The sequence below is a fragment of the Stenella coeruleoalba genome, assembly GCF_951394435.1.
Source record: "Stenella coeruleoalba genome assembly, chromosome: 19".
Classification (NCBI taxonomy): domain Eukaryota; kingdom Metazoa; phylum Chordata; class Mammalia; order Artiodactyla; family Delphinidae; genus Stenella; species Stenella coeruleoalba.
In genome coordinates, this window is record NC_137165.1 from 33124605 (window position 1) to 33141143 (window position 16539).

The 16539-nt window shown below is 54.3% G+C and overlaps 1 protein-coding gene across 3 annotated transcripts in view; it reads right to left on the minus strand.

Annotated features, from left to right (window-relative positions):
- Positions 1 to 484: 484 nt before the first annotated feature.
- The window catches only part of TBX4 (T-box transcription factor 4), a 32592-nt gene continuing 16537 nt past the window's right edge, over positions 485 to 16539 (minus strand). For all 3 annotated transcript variants that reach the window (XM_079905583.1, XM_079905585.1, XM_079905584.1), the window contains exons 5-9: positions 16371 to 16518; positions 5884 to 6036; positions 4866 to 4954; positions 4498 to 4733; positions 485 to 2569 (exon numbers count right to left, since the gene is read on the minus strand). In XM_079905583.1, the coding sequence (XP_079761709.1) occupies positions 1938 to 2569; positions 4498 to 4733; positions 4866 to 4954; positions 5884 to 6036; positions 16371 to 16518 (1258 nt within the window). In that variant the 3' untranslated portion in view covers positions 485 to 1937. The remainder of the gene's footprint in view (positions 2570 to 4497; positions 4734 to 4865; positions 4955 to 5883; positions 6037 to 16370; positions 16519 to 16539) is intronic.

Consider the following 16539-nt stretch of genomic DNA (forward strand, 5'->3'; position numbering starts at 1 on the left):
GCCAGGCCTGGATTCCTCCCCTGGGGGAGCAGGTGGTTGATGGGCTCACATAGCTGACTGCTTGCTCCAGGAAGCCCCGGGCTCTGACTCCAGCCTGCTCTTCAGTTCCTTCTCTGAGGTAGCTGCACAAATCCCACCAAGAACTCCCCACCTGGGAGCCCGTCTCCCCCAAACCACCAGGCTGCATGTCCACTACTAAAAGGTGACAGATTCTTGCGTACTGTCTGCCCTGCCCGTCTGCGGTCTTTGTGGGCCCTGGAATCCAGGTCCATCATCTGGGGAGTAGCATGAGATCAAAGGTACAGTTGCTCCGTTGGTCCTAAATGACTTCACTCTGAGCTCAGAGGCTCCATGGAACAAACGCGCAGAGGCACTGAGGGCTCCACCTGGCCCTTGAGAAAATATATGAGCAAAGGGGAAGCAGAGACCATTGCTGAGCCAGGAAATGACAAGTCAGGAGTAAAAAGCATCCACACACTTCACAGTTGTAAAATGGCTTTATGTTCTGATATGTAAAATAAAATGTCCATGCTATATAACAAAACACTTGAAGTTCCATATCCCGTTAGCTAATGTGTCTTCTAATAAAGTGTAATCTGTAGTGTGTGTGTGTTTATACATAATTATTTATTTGTATGTTTTATCTAAACCATTCTTTGTTTTTAACATCAAATGTGTAATAAAGATTTAAATAGATGTCTTTCCAAACACCCTCTCCAACGTTCATTTTATTAAGTTTATTCATTTGTAAAAAAGCAAAGCTGAATTGGACATGTGGCCTGCATTTGTGAGATATATATATTTATATATTTTATTTTATTTATTTATTTATATAATATATAAATAGCTATTCAGCATGCAAAGAGTTTAGTGATTTCCCAAATTTGATTACAGAGTTCACACCAGCCACAGGGACGGTCTGGTGACTTTCAATGCTAAAGAGCTGAGCTGAGGACGAGATCCACCTCCCTGGAGAAGAATTATCCTTGCTCCTCTGAGCTCACTGGCTGAATTCACTGGAAGAAATGAATGTCTTCTGAGTTCTCATTTTTATTTCTGTTGGGCTTTCTTGCTCCAGAGGCGAGGATTTTCTGGGAGCAGAACGGGCTCTAGAGCTGCTGGGCAGCAGCTCCAGTGTGGTCTCCTGGGGACACTGCTAGGTCAAGTGTGCTTCCTACTGGCCAGTCGTAGGACGCAGATGGGGCCTGAGAGGTGAGTCTCGCGCACCAGAGAGGGTGAGGGGCTGGTATACTGGGGACGGAGGGGGAAGGGCTTTGTACGTTATAAGAAAACCTGAATGATGCCAGAGATGCTACTGGTTGTGTTTTCCCTCCTCTTGAAGGAAAAAGCAATGTTTTAATACCCATCAGGTGGCACTTCGCCCATGACTCTCTCTCTAAAAATTGTCCCTCAGACCTCAGAGCTCCGGGGATCAATTTCCGGGCCACTAACTGAGCAGTCAGCGCTCCTCTCCCAGAAGGGCTTCGTGGCTTAGCTGAGCCCACCTCTCAGGTGGTCTCACAGAATCTCCGGAAGCCAAAGGAATGGGCCTCCTGCTCCCAAAACAAGATTCTCAGCTCCCTTGCAAGGCCAGGACTCTTAAGATGTGCAGAGACCCCTCCCACCCCGACTTCCCCTGCGGGAGAGACCTCACCACCTGAACTCTCCACTCCCATCCCATCCTTGGGCATGTCAAGAGATATCAGATAACAGTGGATCCAGGTCCTGCAGCCAAAATCACTTCCGAGATAGTGTGTTTTTCCCTTTGTCATGGCCTCAGTCTTATGTCAGAAGATAGATGCCCTCCAAAGAAACGCTCACGCGCACTCGCACCCCACCCTTTATGATACCTTCCTGCGTTTCTTGGTAGTGCACGCCACCCTCAGAGGTTAATGCTGGGTCAACCCGGTACTGGGGCTGTGGGCGGGCCCTGAGAGTCATCCGTCAGTCCAGTTCTCGACAGTCCCCATTCCTGAATGATACTGTAAGGAGGCTTCCCGGGACAAGGAGAAGCTCTGCGAGTAGAGAAACTCGTTGGCAGCATTCAGGTGCGGCGAGGGCGGCTTCCGCTCGCACGCGGTGCCGGTGCCGGGGAAGCCGCGCTCCCTCGGGAAGGAGGCGCCGGGCCCCCGCTCTCGCTCTCGGACCTGAGACTGTGAGAGCTGATTGTAGACGCTGAAGTGGGCACTTCCGGGCGGCTGGGAGCTCGGAGCCGAGATGGGGGGCAGCCGGGGCATCATAGTGGTGGCGGTGAAGTGCGTGGGGAAGGACTGGTAAGGCACAGTCTCCACGGTCTGTACGCTGTAGCTCGTGTACGGCGACACTGACGTCCACATGTTACAGCTCAGTGGGGGCGGGGGCAAGTCGTCCACCCCGGACACACCGGCGATCTCGGTCCCTGAACCTGAGTACATGCAGGCTTCTCGTGGGGTCACCTCACTGCAGTAGGAGGGGCTCAGCATCTGTTGGTCGTAGGGAGGGGGAGACCGGAAATAATGATCCTCCCCCACTGCAGTGGGAGCTTCCAGATAAGATCTTTTGCAGGGTAAGTCCAGGTGGCGGGCACTGTCTGCCGGAAGACAAAGAAACCTCAGGAAGAGCCATTTCCGCCAGCCCAGGGCCCCGAATACCCCCGCTGGATGCTAGGACAGCCCATCCTTGTCACTCAGGGCCCCCACTGCCCCACGCTACCACGGCGCTCCCAGAACCATTTTAATCAGCTACAGCTTTTCAAGGGCGGCCGCAGCCAAGAAGTGGTCCGATCATGGGCACGCTCAAAGGCCACGGGGCGTGCTGCATCACTGGACGCTGAGCGATGTGTTTAGCCCGGCAGTGGATAGCTTTGATCCTTTGCCACCCTGACTCTTGGGGATGGTAAAAGGCCTCAATGTGCACTGGCACTCTTAGGCTAGGCTCACCCTGGCCAAGGAAAGTGCAAGCCCCTGCCAGCCCAAACCGGACCCGGAGGCTACATCTGCCTGAATTAGCCAGAAAATTAAAGCCTCCATGCTTTGGCCTCAATCCTCCACTCCCAGGAAGGCTCTAGCGAGACAAAGCTACTCACAGGCACGCTCCCATTGCTTTTAGAGGAGGAAGTACACCCTCCCTGTGTTCAAAGAAGCCCCATCAGATTGTAATTACACAGATTCCAACCTAACAGCGTTTACACAATTAAGAAATGGAGCTGTTAATAAGTAAAAGGTGACTGGTACTTTTAAGGCTAAGCTAATACTCTGTCTCAGGAAACGTGACATTAACTGCTCCAGACCATGGGTGTGTGTCTTTCAACATCCTCAGCATGAGGGCTTGACTCTCTGGACCAGCACGGGCTCCCCTGGGATACAGGGATGACCCAGGCCTGAGGACTTGGGCGGCAGCCCACTCAACAAATTTAAGAACACTTGTCGGGTCGCTTGTCTTGGTCTCCCTCCTTCTGTTTTCTCTAGGGATTCTCAACAGGAAAGAGGCCACAGACCGTAGGTAAATAAATGTTTGGCTGTGTTCCAGTAAGACTTTATTTATGGATACCAAACTTTGAATTTCATATAATGTTCATGTATCATGAAAGAGTCTTGACTTTTTTCAACTATTTAAAATGTAAAAACCATTTTGTATGACTCACAGGCTGAACAAAAACAGACAGCAGGCCAGATTTGGTCCAAAGGCCACAGTTTGCCAGCCCCTGCTCTAGGTCACTAGTTCTACTGGACCTGGTGTGGTGGGTACTCAGGGGCCTGCCTGGCTGGTCCCTAGGAGCTGGGCTGAGAGAACATTCTGGACTGCAAGCAAAAGTCCCCAAACTCATTCCCAAGACAATTCAGTGGCCCTGTGAGGACTTCTGGTGTAATAACACTGATCATTCATATTTTATAGAGGGAAAAATCGAGACCTGGCACCAGAGCACATCTGGTTCTCGGCTCAGGGCTCCTCTTCCTCACAAAGAAGCCAGCACAGACAAGTCTGTTGCCTGTCTTCCTGGTCCCCAGTCTGCATCCACAACAGCTCCCTGCCACTTTCAAGAAGCCTTTGCAGATCTGGTGTGATGCGGTGGGGAGCCTGTGCTAGGGACTCCCTGTGTTAGGATGGAGGTCGCCTCCCTAAGTGGAAACCTCGGGATTGTGACGCTTCCACCTCCTCCCACACCTAGAGACAGAGCCTGGCTGACTCGTGTCCTCTGCCCACCCTGCTGAAAGCAGCACCTGGGGCCAGGGAGGGGTACCGGTGTCTGGGGACACCAAGGCCGCAAGCTGCCTGTGAGGGTTCTGAGGGCTGCGTGGAAAGCAAGAAGCGCATCCCTGCACTGAGCCTGGCCACGGTCCCCAACCCTTCAGGCTCGCTCTCCCAGGCCACACAATAACCAGGTGTGTGTGTGTGTGTGTGTGTGTGTGTGTGTGTGTGTGTGTGCACCCATGTGTGATCACATGTGCAGTGGGCAGTGTCTGTGGGGAGAGTGTCACCCCCTGACCCTCCAGGGCTTCTAGACCAGGAGAGAGGTACCTCGTCTTTTCAGGCAGTGATAGAAGAGGCTGGAGTCCCTCTGGGCTGGGAAGGTGTTGAGGGGAAGGTCCTGGGGCTCAGCTGCAGCGAACTGCATGTGAGCCCCGTTCTCGTACTGGTAGTGCTGGAGCGCCTGGTGAGCCCCATGCAGGGGGCTGACGTCAGGCTTGGATGCCAGCTGGGTGGAGACTAGCCTCTGCCTCATGATGCTTTTGGAGATCACGGGATATTCTTTGCTGGAGGAGAGGGGAGGACAGTCAGCGGGACACGGGAAGGGAGTGGAGATACCTTGAGGGTTACGGAGTCCCTGTGCTTGAACCCGGGACACCCGGTCCACCCGCCCCACCCCCAGGCCGGAGCAGCCCCACCTCTGCAGCCGGGCCACGCGCAGGTCACTGTCGTCACTGCCCCGGAACCCCTTGGCAAAAGGGTTGTTCTCAATTTTCAGCTGTGTGATCTGTCAGGACAGGATACACGGTAGAGTCACTGCGGGGAGAGGACTGGGCTGGCCTCTGGCCCTCCTCCCCGACCCCGGGCACATTCGGAACCCCCGGCAGTGTCTGGGGAAGTTGCGTCTTGCTGAAGCCTCCTTGGCCTTGCCCTTCACGTGGCCGGCTCCTATCCCTTCCACTTGCGGCAGAACCTCTGGTTCTGTCTCCCGCTCTCCCGCCGGCTGTGCTACCTCGATTCAGCCCCTCATCATCCTCTCCCAGCGGCCTGTAGCAGCTTCCCCTGCACATCATCCCCCTCTAGTGCAAATGCCACATCAGGTTCTGCGTGACTCTTCTAAATGCAGACCTGACTCTGTCACTCTTCTGCCTAAGATCCTTCCCCTGATCTGGCCAGTCCCACTGTGCAGATGTGAAAGCCTTCTGAGAAGGATGGCGTGGGCAAAGGCGGGGGGCAGGGGAGAGTGGCCCGGGAGGGGATCGGGAGGCAGTTTGGGGTGGTCGGCCTGGGGTGGAAGGTGGGCCAGGACATGCCAGGACCCTGTGACCGCTGCCTGGGAAGGGCCTCCAGATGGCTCAGTCAGCTGCTCCCACACAGCTGGCAGTGCCCCAGGGCTCCTCTCCCTGTTCCATCCCCTTCTCTCTGCAGGTGCAGAATCCCACCGGGAGAAGAAGACTGTAGAACGAAAGGGCCCAGCACTGAGCCACAGGGCAAGCTCCACGCTCCCGACCTTTACAGTTGCCAACTCTGTCCATCCCCAGCGCAGAGACCACAGTTACTCTGTGCTGGGGGTTCAGGGATCTGGTCTCCTTTCCTGCACATCACTCCATTTCTCACTGCTCTGCAGGGCTTAGCAGGTTCCTGAGGCGCCTTCCCTGCCTGCCTCAGCCCTGCTGCAACGGGGCTTCACTTCCTGCCTCTGTGGGGGTGCTGTACCTTGTGATTCTGGTAGGAGGTCACAGAGATGAAGGAAGTTTCTGGGAACACGTGGGTGCAGAAAGCTGTGTTTTTGGAGCCAAAAGCATTGTTCTCATCAGCCTTCACGATGTGTAGCCGCGGCTGGTACTTGTGCATGGAGTTGAGGATGATCTGGAAGAGAAGGGTCTCCTCTGAGCTCCGGGTCCCCACCCTCTTGTCTTCGGCCTCATTCAGCTGGCCTGGGGCTGGCTTTCCTTGTCCTAAACACCCGGGCTCCAGGGCCTGACCACAGGGGCTGAGCCCAGAAAGGTCCAAACCTCCCTTGAAGGTTGAAGAACCAGGCCCCTGGCCCCACTTGGACTCTGCTCCAGCACCAACTCCTGGTCCCAGGACCTCCCGGATGCTACAGACCCTTCAGTGTGGAAATGGGGACACAACCATTTAAAAGCCCCAATGAACTCAGCACAGTGTAGTTGGTGGAATTCTGAGCTGTAGGCGAAAGACCAGGTGCCACTGACTCACTGTGTGACCTCAGGCAAGTCCCTCGACTTCTCTGAGCCTCAGCGCGCAGCCCGGCAGGCTGACTCTTCCCCGGGCCTCCCCCTGACCTATCCAGCTCTTCTTCCCCTGCTCACCCCTCCCCACTTATTAGGGACCTGCCTTTTGGAGAGTTGTCAGCGGTGGGCGGCGCTCAGCCCCTCCTCTCACATTTGTCAGCAACAAAAGCAGCTTCCCAGCCCAGGGTTTGCAAGATGGGGGAGGGGGGATGCTGAGGAGAACGGTGCACTCCGACCTGTTCCCTCGGGGCACTCCTTCCTTCATTCACAGAGGCCTGCTGAGGGGACACGGGACACCCAGAGGCACTGTGCCTTCAGACTTGTCCCAGGCAGCTCTCAGCCAGGAGGGGAGTGCCATCAGGAGGTAGGAGGAAGCCCGGAGGCCCCAGGCACCCCCAGCCCTTGAGGATGCCTGGGGCAAAAGGCGAAGAGCCCAGGAGACTTGGCCCAGAGCCCTGGGAGAAACACACGGTAGTTGTGGCCCCAAACCCACTCCATTTGGCTGTGCCCCACGGTAGCGCAGCATCACGTGCCATTAAAATGTATTTTTTATCGTTGACATTTACCAGACGCCCTTCCCACTGGAGGTAGGACCAGGCGTTTGGGGCATTTTATCAGCACCGCTGCTTTTGTTAACCCTTTGGCTCCTGTCCGGGCTGGGTGAGGCTGGTCCCCTCTGAGCTCCTTTCTCTCCGCAGGGAGTGCCCCTCCCTTGGGCTGTCTCTGCTGGCTCCTACCCTTCCAGGTTCCCAGGGGCCACGCCTGGGGCTGAGGCTTGGTGAAACATTTAACCCCTGAGGGACCAGAGTGCCAAGTCCCTGACTTCCATGGCAAGTCTGGGCTGAAGCCTTCGTCTGGCGAGGTTCTGCTCCCCTCACACCCTGGGGACAGAGGCAGCCCAGGGAGAGGCTCAGCCAGGGGCGTGGGTAGCCCAGGAGCTGGGCTGTAGGCTCTGACGTTCCCCGGGCTCCTCGGTTTGGCTGGGCAGCTCCGTCCAGCAGAAACTAGCTCTTCTGCACGGGCCACTCCTCACTCAGCCCTCAGTGACAAACCTCTGGACCCTCTTGGGGCAAGTACAGAGCTCCCCAAATCCCAAATCCCATCCTGCAGCTGGGGACCCACTGCCCAGCTGGGAGCCTGCCAAGCAAACCTCAGGGCACAAGTCCTGCCCGGGGAGGCCTCAACGGACTTCGTGTTCCAGGAGCCTGGGAAGGGGCCCCTCGGGAGAGGGGCTGGGGGTTGGGAAACACCTCCCAGACCCTTTAGGTTACTCTGTCATCCTGCACTGTACCCACGCTGCAGGAGCCCACAAAGGACCCCAGGGCCCAGAAGACCCAGCACCTGGCTACCCGGGAGGCAGCCTAGATGCCAGGTTTCCGCCTCTGCACCTTTGCACAGGCAGTTCCCTCTGCTGCCTTGATCTCCCTTTCCCATTCTCCCTCACCTTCTAGGCCTATCATCTCAAGGCCCAACTCTTCCAGGAAGCCTTCCCACACTACTAAGGCCTGCTCTGAACTCCCAGTTCATGAAACTCCCTTTCCACGCATTGTCTACTTGGCTTTGTGCTGCTTCCTAGCGGCCTCCCATTTCTTCTTGGCCCTTCAATTAAATTATAACTCCTCAAGAGAAAGGGTCATGTCTTTTATACCTTTTGTACCTCCAGGCTCCTCTCCTTCAAAACAGGAACAAGCAAGTGTGAGACCAGGATATGGGAGGAGAAAGACCTGGGCCATGACCACGAACTCTCTGTCCCCTCCTCCCTTGTCTTTCTTTGCTCACTAGAGACAGGATAACCTCTAAGGCACTTTTCAGGTCAAAAATAGTGATCAAACATGTGCACAGACAATCCTTCCATGACCACTCACACGCTCCAGCCCCTGACATGCAGGGCTAACCCTGCATCAGTCCAGCTCTCCTGGCAGCGGGTGGGGGGCGCCCAAGGGGAGAACACAGACGACGGGAGGACAGAACCCAAAGGAGGTGTTGCAGTCACCGTGCAGTAAGGCTGTGCCGTCCCTTAAGGACACCTGGGGACAAAAAGCACCCGCCCTGCTCCTCTGCCAGCTGGGCCGTCACAGGCTGTGACAGTCCACCAGAGCCCTGGGCATCATCAGTCCCCTCCCCCTCACTGTCACCCACCTCCAGGTCCAATCAGTGACCAAGGCCCGTGACTCCACCTGTAAAACAAAGGCTTCTCCATCCCGCCCCCCCCGCGCAGCCCTGGCTCAGGCCCCGCTGCCTCTCACTGGGCTCTGCGGCAGCCCCCTCCCTGCCGCCATCTACTTCCTCTCCATTTCACCTGCTACACATCAGATCAGGTCACTCCCTTGCTTAGAACCTCCTGGCTCATCCAGGAAGACTGTACATTGCTTGAGAGCAGGGCCCTTTGTATTTCTTCCTCTTGCCTCCCTTGTCCGCTGGCCCCCAAACTCCTGCCAGTATTTAGGGCTCAGTAAATATCTTAAGTTCATGATGCCACCTTTGATGGCTCCCTCTTGCCCCCTGGGATAAAGGCCGAATCCTTAGCCTATCAGACAAGGCCCTGGATGACACGGGTGGTGAGATTGCCAAACACACCTTCTAGGAGAGGGAATCAGACAGGCTGGCAGGGAAATCTGGGAAGAGAGCAACTGCCAGACGTGCAAGGGCAGGTAGGGGCCACTGCGGAGCCCAATCCCAGCCACAGAGAAGCCAAGAGAGGCCCGGAAGCTTCTATGGATCTCTGCCCACCAGCTGCAAGTCCTGAGCAAGCTCTCCCCCTCCAGTCATCGGGGTCCCCCATCTGTAAAGTGAGGCCTTCGACTAAGGGGTCCCAAACACCCCTCCCGTCTCTGACAGTCTGGAACTTGGACAGGTGTGTGGAAGGAAGTCCCACCCATTGAACCAATGCAGACGCAAAGCACAGCATCGGTCCCGACGGCCTGGGAGAATGGGAAGCTACCTCAGTGACTCGCGCCTGGCTTTACTCGGAAGTTCCTCAGGCGCCGCGTTAAACTGTTCAGCTAGAATCTCACATCCATATTTCTTGCAGAGGATGTTGGGTCAAATGGGCCAGCCACGTCAAAAAACCCCACTACGCGGCTGGTCCCGTCGTCATCACTGTTCTACAGAAATGGGATTCATTATGTTCTGGCTGCAAGTCGGAGGCCTGTTCTATTTTCACAGTTGTGATAGGGCCAAACGTCCATCTCCTCAGGAGATCGCCACAGCGTGCTTGGCTAACGAGGCCCAGATTTATCTGCGTTGGAATCACAGCACATCAGGGCAGGGAGGGACAGACCGTCAAGATCACTCTAGTTCACCTCCTAGTTGTAAAGACGAGGAACAGGAGGCGAGTAGTGGGAACGTGACTTGCCCAAGGACACACAGCTGGCTGGAGGTTGAATCGGGGAAGATTCCAGATGGCCCTTGAGACAGCACACGCTGCTCTCAACAACAAGCTCGGTTATTAAGGATAAGGTTTCAACCAAACACTGCGGGGGATGAGCATTCCCCAGGCCCTGTCACCCATGGTAGGGCACAGCGTATCTGGATGCTAGCCACACGACAAGTGGGGCTAATGTCTGTTTGTCATACATTAAAACCAAATTTTCTCCTGCATCACATGTTTACTTTCTAAGACGACCTTCTCCATCATCCTTCTTACCCCCTCCAGCCCTGTAAAGAGGTTTAGGAAAGAGACAGGATCCGCAACTTAGAGAAAAAAGAAAAAAACACAACAAAACTAAGACCGGAGAGACCCAAAGATTGGCCCGAAGAATATCTAGACTAGAACTGAGTCGGACAACCCATCAGCCGATTCAAGAGGCCTGGGCCAGACAGGCCTGAGGCCTCACGCCCAGGGCAGCAGCCTTCCCACCTTCTCTCCCAGTCACAGCAATGACAGCCAGCGTTGACTGAACACAGCCTCTGTGCCAGGCCCTGCGATGAGTATTCTACACACATCACACAACTGACCTTACAACATCCCTGTAAAGGAGGTATCATGATTAGCCCCATTTTAACAGGCAAGGAACTGAGGCTCAAGCGGGGGAAGGCATCTGCCCAACCTCAGACAGTGATGGGAAGCAGAGCCGGCATCACTACTCTCCGAGCCTTAGCTCGTACCTGCACCTGCACCCACGTGGCTGGGGAGGGTGAGGCCCAGTCTGGAGCCGGACGGGTGGTCTATGTCCCAGAGCGCCCGGCAAGGCGTGGCGCATTGTCAGGGCTCAGCAAACGTGGGAGGAAAAGAGGGAGACCAATGGTTCTGGGTCCCCGCTGGCTGGCATATGCTTTGGGGGGACATCAGCCTCCAGCGGAGGAAGTGCCTTCTCTGTCTAAATAATCCCCCCGTCAGCAGGTTCACTCACTCACTGCTCACCACCACTCACACTGCCAGGCACCAGGACACAATGGTGATGAAAAACCTCACGGTTTACCGCCCAGTGGGGAAGTCACACGGTAATCCAAAAATCAAGCAAAAATCAGTGGGGAGAAAAAGTCGTGGACCCCAAACTGCATTGATAATAGTAACGAACAAGATGAAACAGCTCGCAGCACATGTGTAGGACCTCGGGAAGAAAACCTGAATACGCCTTTGAAGGACAAAAATCAGACTGCAACAAAGACAAAGGCATCCCCATCAATCCTCCCTAAGTAAATTTATAATTTAAAGTGATTCTAATAAAAATACAAGCAAGTTTCTTTCTCAACACTACAAGCTGATTCTAAAGCTCATATAAAAAAATTGACAAGACCAGCCAAGAAAACTCTGAAAAAAAAGAGCAATGCAGGGGGACCAAGCCTGCCAGACACTAAAACCTATTATGAAGTCTCAACAGTTAAGGCACTGGCACACGAACAGACACAGATTCAGAAGGGGATTTAGTGTACAGAAATAAGGCATCCTAAACCAGAGAGGGAAGGGGACTAGTCAGTTATTGGTGTTGGGAACCACTGGATAGCTCTCTAGGAAAAAAAAAAAAAAAGTTGGATTCACACCTCATATAGAATGCCAGAATAAATTCCAAAAGGATCAATGGTTAAAGTGTAATAATAATTCTGTAAAATACTAGAAGAAAACACAAGCAAACTCCCTTATAAGTAAAGAGTGGAGAGGGGCTTTCAATTACTCAAAATCCAGAACCCACAGAGAAAACACCAACACATTCAATCAAAAACTTCTGTGTAGGAATACCACTATAAGCCAAACCAAAAGACAAGTGACAAACGGGGAAAACATATAAGCAATTCGACATCCCAGAGTAGGAGCGAAATCTTCCTAATTTATAAAAGCTCCTAGAATGGATAGGTGATTGAAAAAACAATCTAAGAGAAAAATGAGCAAACGATAAGGACCGAAGAGGAGATACATATAAAAAAGATGCTTTGGGGCTTCCCTCGTGGCGCAGTGGTTGGGAGTCCGCCTGCCGATGCAGGGGACGCGGGTTCGTGCCCCGGTCCAGGAGGATCCCACATGCCGCGGAGCAGCTGGGCCCGTGAGCCATGGCCGCTGAGCCTGCGCGTCCGGAGCCTGTGCTCCGCAATGGGAGAGGCCACAGCAGTGAGAGGCCCGCTTACCACACACACACAAAAAATGATGCTTAATCTCACTCATAATAAAGGAAATATAAATTGAAACTAAAACTGACATCTATATTTCACCCATCAAACTGGCAAAGATCCAAACCTTTCTCTCCCACCATGTTCGTGAGGCTACAGTGATGGTGGGAATACACATCACTGGGACTCCAGTGGAGGGCAGAATTACAAATTGCAAATCCAAGCACCCCTTGAACAGGCAATTTATCAGAAAGCATACTTGCCATAGGTATAAAACAACATATGTACAAGCTTAATCAAAAGAGCAAATAGAGGAAAACATCTAATTCCTTCAATAAGGACTGGCTACATAATGGAACGATCACATGATGAAATTCTATACAGCTGTAAAAAAAGGAATGAGGCAGCTCTACGTGACTGGAATGATCTCCATGATACACTAAGTTTACAAAGCAAGGTGCAAAGTGTTTACAGCATGTTACCTTTTGTGTGGAAAAGAAGGGATTTGAGACTCTGTATTCTGCCTGCATGTGCAAAAAGAAACACTGAGAAGAAATTAGTAACAATGGTTACCTGTGGCCAGAGCTGGAAAAAACTAGGTGGATGGGGAACCAGGGGACGGAAATGTCTCATTGCAGACGTGTTTTATTTATTCATTGATTGATTTTTAAACCATGTGAATGTATTTCCTATTCAAAAACAAATTTGACAAATAAGTATAAAATTATAACTGTGGTTAAGTACTTGGACAGAAAGGTGCATGGTGCTCTGAGAGCATATAATGGGAACCCTGAACTGTCTCCCTAAAGATGTGGCATTTGAGCTTGGATTCCAAGGCTCAGCAGTAACGAACTAGGCTAAGAGGCCTGTGGCTGGAGAAGGAAACACACTGAGGGGATGGTGCATGTGCCACTTTGTGGCCTGGGAGCCCACACCCCCAGTCCGGGGCTAATTTTGCCTCTGGAACAGTGAGACCTACTATGCCCAAAATCAAAAGCTAATCTTCAGGCTTCCCTGGTGGCGCAGTGGTTGGGAGTCCGCCTGCCGATGCAGGGGACACGGGTTCATGCCCCGGTCTGGGAAGATCCCACATGCCGCAGAGCGGCTGGGCCCGTGAGCCATGGCCGCTGAGCCTGTGCGTCCGGAGCCTGTGCTCTGCAAGGGGAGAGGTCGCAACCGTGAGAGGCCCGCGTACCGCAAAAAAAAAAAAAAAAAAAAAAAAAACTAACCTTCTACCCCGGCAATCTGGGAGTCCTAAGACACAAGAGGTGGTGAAGATGGCCATTCCCCTTCACACACACACACACACACACACACACACCCCTCACTGCAGCCATCCCCTCCCTGCCTCCAGATCAGGAGAAAAGTAAGACCCACGTGCCAGCCACCTCCATGTCCCGCTGCAGGACCCAGGCCCCACCCCAGTGAGGCCCTCTTCAATTTCCCGAAGCAGCTTCTCTTACCATCACGTGGTCACCTGGCACAGGACCCTGCTAGGCGTAGGAGGGGTTGGTGAGTAGGAGGGGAGGATGGCAGGTGTCCTCTGTAGCCAGTGGAGCCACAGCAGTGGAGCTGAACTGGAGCAGCCCAGCCCGGCCCCAGCCCCCTGATCCTTTCTGCCCCTGCCGCCTGCCTGTCCTCTGCCCCTAGGCTTACACCCAGAACCCAGGGGTCACACCCTGAACCCACCCCTCAAGAAGAGAGGGCTTTCCTGGACTCACAGCAAAAACCCACAGGAGTTGTCTAGTCAGAAGCCAACCCTGTCTTTTCAGAGCATGTGGCCCTGTGGCCGGAGGGGTTCCTGGACTCTGGGCCCTTCTCCTGGGGGAAGTCTGTAAATGGGAGACAGCTGCTAAAATCTCTGAGATACTGTGAGACCCAAGGGGAAAGTCCACAGTCCATTTGGCTGGAGAAAGTTCCCTGAGGTCTGGAAGCTTTTAGGAAAAATTGCAAGTGTGGAGGTGAACTGTGCAGAAGGACTTGTCTGGGGCAAGTTCTCAGTAGAAGATGGCTCTTTCCCAGGCTCCTGCACCAAGAAGGGCGACCGGGAGAGCTCAGCACTCCAGGTGGCACAGACCAAGGAGCAGAAAGCCAAGGTTCAAATGGGCCACTCTGCCTTGACATGTCGAGGAAGCTAGCTCATCCTCCACAGCCCTTGCCTGCGTGGTCAAAGGCTGCTCCCTCTCCGGTGATGCCCCAAATTGCTGAAGATCTGACAGCTCGAGCCCTGGGTATGGGAAGACAGGTGGAGAAGCCAAAGGAGCGCGGGACCAGGCATCAGAAGGCGGGGGTCCACGCTCTGCTCCTTTACTCCCAGCTCCTGAGACAAGCACCTCATCTCCCTGAGCCCTGCCACCCTACAAAGGGTGTTGTAACCAATAGATTGCAAGCACTGGATAAATTCGGGGATGGGGAGAAGGAAGATGCTCTGCACCCAAACCCTCCAGGGAGTTAGTATGGGGAACGTCCCTCCTGCCGAGGAGAGGAGAGCCCCAGGCAGGCAAGGAGAGTGTAGCCAGGGGCACCTCCAATGTCACGAGCCCAACAAGCAGCCCCACTGGCCCAGACTCAAGACTATATGCAGGGTTATTGCAAACCTCTTATGGACTCCAGTAGAGCCACCAGACACAAGGCAGGCTGGGAAGCCTACTGCTGGCCTATGAAGGCCAGGTCTCCTGATTCCTAAAAATCCCAGCTTTTCAACCACCTGACTCTCTCCCCTGCCGCATTCTGCAGGGGCCCAGGGAGGTGGAGGAGTCTTCAGAGGCATCCCTGCAGCTGGGAACCATGAGAGCAAGCTGTGCATCCGAAATTCTCCAGAGCTTCGGTTCCCTGGGTACTTCTGGTCACTCACCCGAAGATCCAGCTTCCGCCAAGCTCTGTGTTCACCCCAGTGGTCTGTCCCCTGGGGTCTGCGTGTGTGTGCAATCACGGGCAGAGATGTGGCTTCCCACTTCCCACCATCGAGGCCCTCGCTAACCTTTTGAGGTTGATCCCACAGCCTGGCCAAGCAGAGGAGGCCAGGTAGGAGCTGACCAGGAGCAAAGTCTTGGCCAGAATGGGAAGCCCCTCTGGCCCTCGGTTAAAAGACCCTGTGCTCTGAGAGGTGGGGGCTCGGCTGACCCTTCCCGTTGGATGGTGGCTTGTCTCTGCCCCCTGGGAGAGGCTGGGGCTACATGAGTACACGTCACCATGCACACCTGCAGGTCTCTGTCACACACCCGACGGCATGGGCCTGCCCTGCACGGGAAAGCCCACGCCCCTCGCAAAACAGGTAAGTCAGGAGTTTATTATGTTAACGAAGCATTCTCCTAATTGCTGGTTTATAGATCACCAGTGACCCAGAAGAGAACTGAACAGACTCCGAGAAAATGAGAACTGAGAGCTGCTTGCCAGTTACACACCAATCAGTCAGAGATGAAGCGTCACTGGCATTTTCCACAAGGAACTATGATTCACAGAGTTCTGATTTGCACACAGCTCCCCAGAAATAGAACTGAGGCATAAAAGAGGCACATGCCTGCACAGCGCCCACCCCTGCTTCCCCCACCACCATCCACATGGACAGTATGAGTGTTAGGGGTGCAGCCGGGGCAACTGCATCTAGGAGCCTCGACAGCACCCGCTCCACCACACCACACCCTGCGTTTCCAGGGTAACCGTGGGTAGCCTAGAGGGGCGAGGCCTGCTCCCTGGCAGATGACACCGGGTCCCTAGGCTTCTGTTTGCCACACACTTGAGCTAACAATTTCCACATAAAAAGCTTTTGTGGGCCTGCCAGGGACAGACGGGGAAAGAATGAGCTTCAGCAGTCTGGATGGGCATCAGCGGCAGGACCCCTGGGGCTCCAGAATCTCGTGACAGCCAGGTCCCGGTCAAGGCCAGGAAGGCGCTGACCCAGGAGCCCGAGCGAGGCCTTCCCTTCCAGGGCAGGTGGCTGCCGGGCCAGGCAGACGGTACACGCCAGAGACAGGCTTCGGAACCCATCAGTGACTCTTTCTCAAGAAGGTTTACTTGTCTGAGGCTCCAGCAAGGCCAGATTTGGGGAAACTGAAGCTGAGATTTGGTCCATCATCATCGTTGCTGTCATAGTTGCCATGTATTTGGAGCCTCTTAGGTACAAAGTACCTCATGCGTAATCATTTAATTCTCACATGGTCATCTCCATGCTCTAGACAAGGAAACCAAGGCTCAAAAAGGCTAAGAGACTTGCCCAAAGTTACCCAGCCAGTAAGTGCTGGGGGAAGGATGTTCTGCTGTGGGACTCAGACCCTGTGCTCCTTCCACAAACCGGCCTGGAGCTGGATCCCGAGAATGGATTCTCCAGATCCCGGATCCCTGGACCGGCCCAACCCCAACACTGGCCCCGGACTCGCCCTCAAGGCCAGGCAGTCCCATGCTTACATGGCCGAAGGGGTCCAGGTGGTTGTTTGTCAGCTTCAGCTTCTGGAAGGAGACCAGCTGCCGCATCCAGTGGGCCCCAGTGGCAGGAGAATCCGGGTGAACGTAGAGCCTTCCGGGCATGGCCGGTTCAGCCTTCCCTGCCACCATCCTGCCAACAGAGCATGGAGAA